General features: G+C 38.8%; 1 protein-coding gene across 1 annotated transcript in view; it reads right to left on the bottom strand.

Annotated features, from left to right (window-relative positions):
* Positions 1 to 427: 427 nt before the first annotated feature.
* Positions 428 to 10,593, bottom strand: part of p4hb (prolyl 4-hydroxylase, beta polypeptide) — a 46,225-nt gene continuing 36,059 nt past the window's right edge. The window contains exon 11 of the mRNA XM_061880814.1: positions 428 to 1,483. Within this exon, the coding sequence (XP_061736798.1) occupies positions 1,418 to 1,483 (66 nt within the window). The 3' untranslated portion in view covers positions 428 to 1,417. The remainder of the gene's footprint in view (positions 1,484 to 10,593) is intronic.

The raw sequence follows: 10,593 nt of genomic DNA, 5'->3' as shown, positions 1-10,593 counted from the left end.
CCACGACTGTAGTTCTTAAATGCTTATTCTTATTATTGTCCAGCACTCTGCAACAATTAAGATGTTTTTAAATGGTGCTACATAAATTCAATGATTAAATTATATGTGTCACTTAGTAGTTACTAATCGTAGCAACTTTATCAAATTACAGTCAAGGTAATGCTGTATTCCAAATTAGGCATACTGCTAGAAAAAATTTAAGTGTTGCGTGCTGCAGCCTACTTCCAAGCCACACATTGAAGCCCACAGCCCCCTCTGCATTCTTCAGGTCAAGGGTCACTTCCTTGACGGAGCTAAAAAAAAAGTTTAAGCCTTGTGCCTTCTCATTGGGGGCAAAACACGCAGGAATGATTTTGTATTTAGTTAGCAACAGTTGTTTGACTTGTATGACTAAATTTACATTGCGAAACAAAAACAGGAGGCAAAATGTGTTTTTCATTTTTTTTTGTTTATTGGCCACCATTTCACATTTTCCACACCAATCTGGATTATGATGGAATGCTTTAAGTATCCCTCACTGCTGTACAGATGTTAAACGTAAACTCCTAGCTCTACTTGTGTCACCACCTAATACAGTACAATCTATTTTAGTCAATAAGACTAAATGCAAATGATCCATTCCCACTTGAGTTCACGGTGACAAGTAGCGTGTTGTGGGAGCCAAGATGGATACAAGGTACAGCGTGTGTGAGGCGCTTTAGATTAACAAGCACTTCTCTCAAACCAACATCAAATGTCCTGTTTAAGTCACCAAAAACAATCTCTAGTGAGGCATGAACACAACGCCACTTTGCAGAACCCACTCAAAAAACGCCAAAACCAAACATCCATGGCCTGAGTGTGTCCAAGTGCCAACTCTGCCCAACGAGGCCAACTGGGCACGATGGTCAAACATTAAAAAAAAAAAAAAAAAAGATAAAGAAATTAAATAAAACATGTTTTTCCCCCCCTAGTCGAAAAAAGTTAGCATTTGTTGTTTTTAGAAAAATGGTCAGTCCTCCTCAGACGAGTGAGGGGAGAAACAAATGAAGATCTTTAACTACACAGATTGGCAAGAAGTTGCTTAGCGGCGAGGGAAAATACAAACAAGATGGCCACTTGTCCACGCACAAAACCGCTTTAGTGCACAGACTCTTGATGGCTAAAAGAAATCAAGTTTGAGGAAAAAAAGGCAGAGAGTTGGCGTGGAAGCCTTGCTGGAGGCATCACCGTGCAGCCCCTCCCCCTTCAAATAAAACAAAATGAGATTCGGGGCCGCCTCGCCACTCATGTGCTGACTTGGCCAACTACTGGGCGGTTAACGCAAGTGACTTATTAATGTTCTCGGGGCCAGGGGGGTTCAATTAAAAGTGAAGTTAGTGTAATGACTTGTAAAGAGGGGACAGGGTGGAACTCCTTTTTTCTCTCCTACCAGTTCTTACAACTCGTCATGACCATCGTCGTCCTCACCGTCAGAGTCCTCGTCCTGACCTTCACCTAGATCCTGGAGAGCAAACAAAAATGTTACTCTAAGCCTCAAACAAATCAAATCAGAGCATGAAGTGCAAATATTTTTGGATGTAAAAACAATCCATCAAAACATTTAGTGTTGGTGCTAGGAATTTTCAAAATGGGATCCCAGGGACCGCATCAAGTCATAAAAATGGTGTCCCACAATACATTTTTGGGGTCCCAAATTTTTGTAACAGTTTTGAAAACAAATAAATGTATGCATTAACCTGTATCTCATTCTATATAGTGTTTTGCAAAAAGGTTGTCATAAATGTTAATTCATTGAAAAAATACATTTTTATGCATATGTAAATTTATTCCGTTATAAACATTCATTCACTTTCTTCTTTCCTTCATGGATCTAAACTATTTACCGCTGCCGGTATTTTTTTTTTTTATAATTTCATTTAATAAGCTGTAGGTGTATTTATTTCAGTATAAACGTGTAAAAAGTGTTTTCCTTCGGTCATGACATTATGATAATGGTGTGCTTGCATATGACAAATGTAATTATTATTCTCACCTGTATATTATATATTGTCATCAGTTGTTTAAAAACCGCCTCATCTACACTTTCATGGCAAATAATGCCAACAAACTTAGAATTTGGCAAGTTAGTTTCAATGTCATTTAATACAGTGGCACTCAATACCTCTGGCATTTGAGCTCTAGCTTGGTGATGGCCATAAGCTGTGTTCCCCTTTAAGAATGGCGGTATGTGGAGTGAGTGACACATGTAAGAGAGTGGGCAAGTTAGGAGAGGGAGCGCTAGCATGTTTAGGAGTGTTAAAAGCATGCTGGATGTTTGGCTTTGTGGAAAACAATGACTTGTAACAAATCGACGGCCTCGTAACTCTGACCAAAGAGCAGAACTGTAGGGACCCACTGCCGGGGTTTTTACCCCCGACAATATATCTGCCCTAGAGGGAACGTCTCCCCTGCGGTCTGGGAGCAGACAAGCAGGAAAGGTGTAACAGGATGTTTCTTGGTGCATCACCCGTGCCTGGTGAGGCTGGATCTTTGAAAATCAGTGAATCTTGTCATAAATGTGTTGTTTTTATTAGCCTGTTTACATGGCATGCCCAACATCTTTCCATCTTCATAAGTGGCTCCTGAAGCGGACTTTCGGAAACGCACGTCCTTTCTGATTTCAATGCGTAAAAAGACAAAAAGTGCGTTAACGCCAACAGTGATTTAATAACATTTTTATGAGTGTTTTGATAGAAGAGTTGTGTGACTATTGTTACGCTTTAAGTTGCAAGCAAAAAGTTAAGACATTCGCTAACCCAATTATTGCGGGGATGTTTGACAGTCAGTCAGACCAAAACATTTGTTCAGACACACTTTGGCTACAACAAGGAAGACCTCGCCCAAATAGAATGATAGTTGAGTGGGATAGCCGTGCAATAACCGAAAATGAAGTAGAAGGTCTGCGATGAGTTGGCGACTTGGCCAAAGTGTACCTTTGCCTTCCGCCCGATTGTAGCTGCTGAGATAGGCACCAGCACCACCCGCGATCCCAAAGGGAATAAGCGGTAGAAAACGGATGGAGGTAGAAGTTTCAATAATTGTGACTTGTCATAATCACCCTACCTCACCACAAAAAAAACATCTAACAAGGGTTTTTCCACCAAGTATTTGGAGTCATGTTTTGCTTTGGTATTAAATACTTATTTCACAGTATCAAATACAAACATATGAACTTTTCAATTTTTTTAAAGATCTTTCTGTGACAAGCTACGAAAACAAAAAGTTGATATCTTTGTTAGAGGGTGAACTCGTAAAAACCAACATGGGATCATGTCCCTTCACTAGGGATGATGTTCGTTAAGAAATTATCGATGTCGATGCCATTATCGAATCCTCTTATCGAACCGATTCGTTATCGAATCCAAATAGGTTGTCGTGTGTGCGCAGAGTTCCAAAAGCCGTAGATGTTATGTGACTGGGCGGGCACGCTGTTTATATGGAGGAAAGGCGAACGTGACTCAGGACAGCATGCGAACGTTAAAGGGTGAAGGTTTCAGGTGAGAGAGGATGCTATAGACACGCGCCAGTGAGCATACAGTGCTGCTATGTGCGTTGTAAATAAAAAAAATTGCCGACAAACACATCACCAACATGGACAAGGTGCCACTCACTTTCGACATCCCGGTTAAGCACACTGTGGAGAAGAAGGCTACCAGCACGGTAGGGAATCCATACACAGAACAGGGCAAGAGAAGTCGGTTTTTACTGATGTGCTCACTTGCCATGGTAATGGACGGAAATTGCCACCTATGGTGATTTTCAAGGGGAAGACGCTGCTGAAAGAAAAGTTTCCAACTGGAGTCATCATTAAGGTATGACGAAGAAACTCCAACCGCTGGACATGGGTGTGAACAGGACGTTCAAAGTGAAATTGAGAGCGTCATTCCAGCAATAAATGACGGACGAACACAGCTTCGCGAAAACTAGGAGGCAGCGTTGGGCGAGTCACGCCACAATTTGTGAATGGATGGTGGATGCTTGTTCCAGCTTTCGCAAAAGCCGGCATCTTTTCCGAGGAGCCCCACGGCAAGGAGACTGACTTTGAAAATGACGAGAGGGAATCTGGTGTTTTTGATTGAGAACTTGCCCAGCTGTTCATTTCGGACACAGAAGATGAGGACTTTGATGGATTTGTGGTTGAGGATTGATCAAAAAATAATGTGAGTACATTGATGAATACTTCAATAAAGTACAACCGAACTCAGCTTTGCCCCTGCTGCCTTTTTAAAAAAACAGCGTCCATGAATGCTAGCGTATGTTTTAAGTTAGCGTATGTTTAACCACGCCTGCGCCCAAAAAATACGCTGCGCCCTATTTATGCTTTAAATAGCACCCGTAACTGACACGGCGCCTTATAATACGATGCACCCTATGGTCGCAAAAATACGGTACAGTGGCTTTGATAACCGGAACCGGTTCTCAAAAAGGGATTTGAATCAATGGAATCGGTTCTTTTCTTATCGAAGCATCAGGAGAAAGTTTTCGGACATCATCCGTACCCTTCACCCCACTTTGTGACATTGTGCACTTGCATGGCCATTGCCTCATGTCTGGTCTGGTACTAACTGAGAAAGATGTGCGCAGGAAGGTCCTCCGTGTTGCACGTGCGTCTCCGGGCAAGTCCCAGTAAACATAACAGCTGTAGAAAACGAGTGGACAGTAATAGGCGGTGCTCAAATTAGACTTCTGAGAAGGAGTGGTAATAAAATTAAACTGTCCTGGTGTGCAGAGAGGACCCGTAATGTTCAGCTTTGCGAGCGCCAGTTAAAAGCCAGCGTTAATCCTCTGCATTAAGACCCGACACATCAACATCTCACTTATTTACATTTGAAATTGTGAATTCAGAAGACAACATTTAATGACAAACGACTTTAATGCTCATTGCTCAACTTTAGAACTTTTAGTTTAAAGGGGGACTGCACTTTTTTGGGGAATTCTGCCCATCGTTCACAATCATGAAAAACATGACGGATGGATTTTTAAAAATGCATTCTAAATATTAAACGTAACTAGAAGGCCGCTTACAGTGCAGCCAATGGGAGGTCCACTACTTTGCCCATAAAAATCAATAACCATTCAAAAAGCGCCAGCAATACTCCATTTACATTAAGTAACTTAAATATAACCAAGTATTATCCATCCATCCATCCATTTTAGTGATATGAAAATTATCACTTCCTGTGTGACGATGTTTACATAATCGACTAAGCAGCTGCTTGCTTGTTTCCCTGTGCTCTGTAAGTTTATTGTAGATCATCAATCATGCCTCTCACTTGAAAACTAGATGGCTGAAGATATAATCCAACAAGTTGGCACACTGACAGCCATTTAGGATCTGGAATTGGCGTGGACAACATTAAAAACACTTGTTACACCCTCACAAGTATTTTGGTAATTTTTCATCTCAATGGAATATATGAACACCCTAGCAGTCTGTAACCAATGACAGCAGACCTTGCACAGTAAGTGATGTTTAATTATGTTTTTGGGCTGAGCAGAAATCAGTAATGAAGAAAAAAAAAAGGCAAACGTTTAATTAATGTGCTGGGTGTGATGCTTAAAATATATAAATATCCGACGTTATTATAAATGTCCCTTTTAATTCATTATATTTATACTTACATCATTTATATAAAACTTCTATGGAGGTATTTGGATGTTTTTAAGGTTTTTACAATTAAACAGCTCCCATAGTCTATTGTAAGCAGACTTGATTTAATATTTATAATTCATTAAAAAAACAAACAATCCCTGTGTCGTCATGTCTTTCATAATGATTGTAATGGATAGGCAAAATATCACAAAAAAGTGCAGTTCCCTTTAAGCACACCCACTTGGAGAACTAGGGGTCAGGGATAACATTAGGACCTACAATCATGACTAGCGATGATGTTTAACAAATTATCGATTTCGATGCCATTATCAAATCCTCTTATCGAACCGATTCCTTATCGATTCTCTTATCGAATCCAGATAAGTAGTTGTATATAGAAAAAAAACACAATACTTGGTTTGACAAAAACTCACTTTTAGCAGCCTTCACTTGTATTTTTTAATAAAAAATAAAATAAATATTGACTGTTAGTGCCACTTTAATTGAGCCACCTAAGAAGAATACATGCAGGGAAAATCTTCCATTCATTTGTATTGTTTATTAGCCAGACCTGCAAACTCTGGAGTGGTGTAGGCTACAAGATACAGTTAACATTACAGTTAGCCACTGGCTATGCTTAGGTAAGGTTAGTCTAGCTAACATTACCTCAGTCCTGGTTGACATATTCGGTAACGTTATTTTAGCCTAAAGGCTACATGTGAGCAGATATGGAAATGAACCAGCAACAGTTAACGTTAATTACTCACAGGCACTATCACCGGGACTGCAGGTTGAAGCAGAGGAAGACTGTCGCTGCTTCTCTAACTTTCAGGTTATGTACGGCCTGAACATGTCTCAACACTTTTGTTGTACTGCTCCCCTTACAGGCCAGCCAAGCCTGAGAATAATTGCAGATAGCCGTTTCCTCCTCGCATTTGTTAGTAAAGTGAAGCCATTCCTTGGAGCGTTTTTTCCCGGTCCATTGTTGTTGCTGCTGCTTCTGTATCTGCCGCCGAAGGACTGAGATAAGTAATTTCCTGTGATGTGCCACAGGACATTTCCTGTGACACGGGATTCATTCCCAGGGATTCGAATAAAGAACCAAATCATTTTCTTTACTATAGTGGCTTCGATAACGGGAAACGTTTTTCAAAAAAGGATTTGAATCCATAGAATCGGTTCTTTCCTTATCGAACAATAGGGAGAACCGGTTTTCGAACATCATCCCTAATCATGACTCATCCGAGGGTTATTTTAGGATCTTAAGACAATGAAAACGAGTAAAGATTAAATGCACTAAAAACCAAATACCTTGAGTTCCTGAACCATTCTAATCAACTTAAATGATTTTTGAAAAATTGATGGGGTGCACAATTTTGACCAGGCATGCGAATTTTTAAAGCACCATTTTAAGTACAGAGTTGACATAAATACATAGCCCATTCATTCAAATGAATCACTATGTCTGTTTCAGTCACTGTTATTTAGTCACTACAGTAATTAAAACTTGTGTTCACATCCACAGGACCCACATGGGTTAGCCTACTCTATACAGTATATACAACCTTTGAGTTCACTTCACAACCACAGATGGTTTATCTAGTTATTTACATTATTTTCACATTAATTTGTAATAATGTAATAATTAATTCTAAAAGAGACAAAACTCAAATAGAATTTGAAAATCCAGGAAAATATTTTAAAGACTTGGTTTTCACTTGTTTAAATAAATAAATTTATTGTTTTATTTTGCTTCTTATTACTTTCAGAAAGACAATTTTAGAGAAAAAATACAACCTTAAAAATAATTTTAGGATTTTTAAACACATACCTTTTTACCCTTTAAATTCCTTCCTCTTCTTTCCTGACAATTTCAAATATAAAGCCCACCAGGCTGCATTAAACTTTTGGTGCCTTGTTGACACAAGAAAGTACAGTGGTGTATGCGCAGCAGCTATGAAGGTTGCAAGCCTGTTTGGTTCAAATTATCTTTGTGAATAAGCCTTTTCTGACATGAACTTCATCAAGAATAAACACAAAACACGCCTCACTAAGGCACATCTGCAAGACTCACTCAGAGTTACAGTGTCAAATTAGACACCAGATTACAACACACTAGTTAATAGCATGCAATGCCAGGCTTCCCACTAACTGACAAAGAAACAGATAACAGATTTGGTGTCCAGTTCAAAGTGTGACATGATTTATTTAAAAATTTGAGAGTTGACTTTTGTATTTTACATGAGTTATTTGTACAAACATAGTGCAAAGTAATTCATGATTTGTTAAAAAAATGTTAGTGGCTAGCTAGTTAAAATGGGAGATTGTGATTTCACAAGACTGTCTTAGAAGTGATCATTTGAAAATGTCCAATTTGAAAAATGTGCACTTACAGAAAATATAAAAATCAAGTGTTGCATATTGATATTTATCTGTTTCTATATGTATTTATTGTGAGAAATCATTAAGATGATTTGTGTTTCCACAAAGATAAATATAATTAATTATTAATAACAGAGTTAAAGGTAAATTGAGCAAATTGGCTATTTCTGGCAATTTATTTAAGTGTATCAAACTGGTAGCCCTTCGCATTAATCAGTACCCAAGAAGTACCTCTTGGTTTCAAAAAGGTTGGTGACCCCTTGGCTATACTGTAGCAAAAGTCATTACATGTCTACCCCAATCATGTGTTCTTAAATGTGTATTCTACGTCTTCCATGTCGAGAGCAGTTTTGATTTGGTAAACAACTCAAATTAATGTTTTGGCCATTGTTTTATCCAGACGCATACATGTGTCCAAATGTGGCCAAGTAGACGCACCGTGGGTTTCCAGGACTTAGTTTACATCGTTAAAAGAAATATCTAAGAAAGAAAATCCCTCTGCCATCTTCCATTAGTTTTTTTAACATATCAATCGCCCGCTTGAATATTCCCTTTTCTCTTCTCTGACAATGGTTGTCATTTGCGATGTCTGTTGTGATTTACCTTTCTGGTTTGATGACCTGCCCTATCTTGCTTTTTATTGGCCTGTCCATAAGTTTTGCCCTTATCTTAATAATTTGTGACAATTTGTGACTCATTTTAAAACTAACTAATCATAGATTTCATCCATCCATCCATTTCCTACCGCTTATTCCCTTTACGTAAACCAAACAATCACTGATCTTTCCCGTATATTTTGTACCCTGCCCATGAAGTTTCTTCGCTACGTAACGTTGATTTTTAAGTTAATAATCTTAAAACCGTTATTACTGCAGCCATAAACCGAATTGAATATCAAAAACTGTACTCATTATGGGAAAACTGTAGTTGTTGGCAGGTATGGCAAAGAGACGGACCAAGATTTTAACACAATGTAGGTCTGGAAACACCTGAAAATAATTTATATTTTTCCAGCGATAAAAAAAGAACGGATTTCGGACTATAGACGGAAAATCACACGCCTGTCTGTATTTTGGATGTTCTCTTATTTACACTGGTTCAGAATTTTTTTTCAATTTACTCTCAAATATATACAAATAAGTTTGTCTTTGGGTGTTCTGATTCAACTGGACTAAATTATTTGTTTTAGAAGACTTTTCACTTCTTACCCAAGTAGGCCCTTATCAGCTCATGTTCATAGACAGATTGGCCAGATCTAGTCTAAGGCTAAGTATACTTTAAGTATTTAATATATGGTGCTGATGGTTTCAATGTCTTACTTGACAAGGCCAAGCACTATTAACTTCTCAGTAATCCTGATTGACTCCAGCAGTTGGCATCTCTTTGGAAACATCACATGGTTTGACACTACTCTTTGATTAACCAATACTTGCGAAGGGCGAGGGCAGCAGTGAACATTTAATTATTGATTTACACAAGTTGAAAATAGTTTTCTTGGTGACAGACATTTCTAAACAAATGTTGTGTCCAAGATCATTTAACAATTGTCCACAAGTACACGTTATATGATTGGGTCAACCATTTGCGAAGGTCTTCACCCTCAGATAAATAAAAAGGGGATGGTATCACAGGAGGAGAAATACTTTAACTTCGCTTTATATATTAACATCTTGACAGCTGAAACTTGGGACCCAATTTAGTGTTCCAATGGGACAAATGATTCCAAACGCATCAAAACTGGTGTTGAAATGAATAAAGCTGGCAAACATTACATTTTTTGGAAAGGCCTTCCCAAAGCCTGGACCTCAAATGTAAATTTATATCCTGAATATGGTTGTACCACTTTAGTTCAAGATCCATCCAATAGTTGCATCAAATAAGCAACCTTTACTAAATATAATACTTATTAAAACTGCCAAATATGTATTACTTTAAAAAGGGACCTATTATGCAAAACCAATTGTTCTTACATATTGGTACCTATTTTGTGCATTTGGAATCTGCCCTCCAAAAGTATTTGTAACAGTGAGTTAAATTGCTTTATTTTTGTTGTAGACGGAAAACATTTGGGTTTGACATCATGGATGACTATGGGACAAGACATTAACATTTCAGCTTTTATTTCCCGGTATTTACATCTGGATCGGATACAAAACTTAGAAGATAGCACCATTTGTTAGATTTTTTTCATGGGAGCAAAAGTATTGGAACATGGTGATTAGGGACTGTGCCATAGAGCTCTCGCCTATCCTACACTCACTCTTCTGTCAATGCTACTGGTCTGCAACAATACGTACACAGTGGAAAACTGCAACCATCATCCCAGTACCGAAGAAATCCAGACCCACAAAACTCAACCATTACCGCCCCATAGCCCTCACATCCATAATTATGAAGTGCCTGGAAAAACTGCTGCTTTACATCATCCTTCCAGTTGTCACCCCACACCTGCACCCCCTCCAATTTGCCTACAGGGCCAGGAGGGGCACAGGATGCTATGGCCTGCCTTCTGCATCTCCTCCTCCAGCCTCTGGACTCCCCAGGCAACTTTGCCAGGATCCTCTCTGTGGATCTCAGCTTCGACTACAACTCCCTAC

This window comes from Nerophis ophidion, linkage group LG20 (assembly GCF_033978795.1).
Source record: "Nerophis ophidion isolate RoL-2023_Sa linkage group LG20, RoL_Noph_v1.0, whole genome shotgun sequence".
In the NCBI taxonomy this organism is placed as follows: Eukaryota; Metazoa; Chordata; class Actinopteri; order Syngnathiformes; family Syngnathidae; genus Nerophis; species Nerophis ophidion.
The sequence above is the reverse complement of the archived record's forward strand: the minus strand, read 5'-3'. Positions and strand labels throughout refer to the sequence as shown.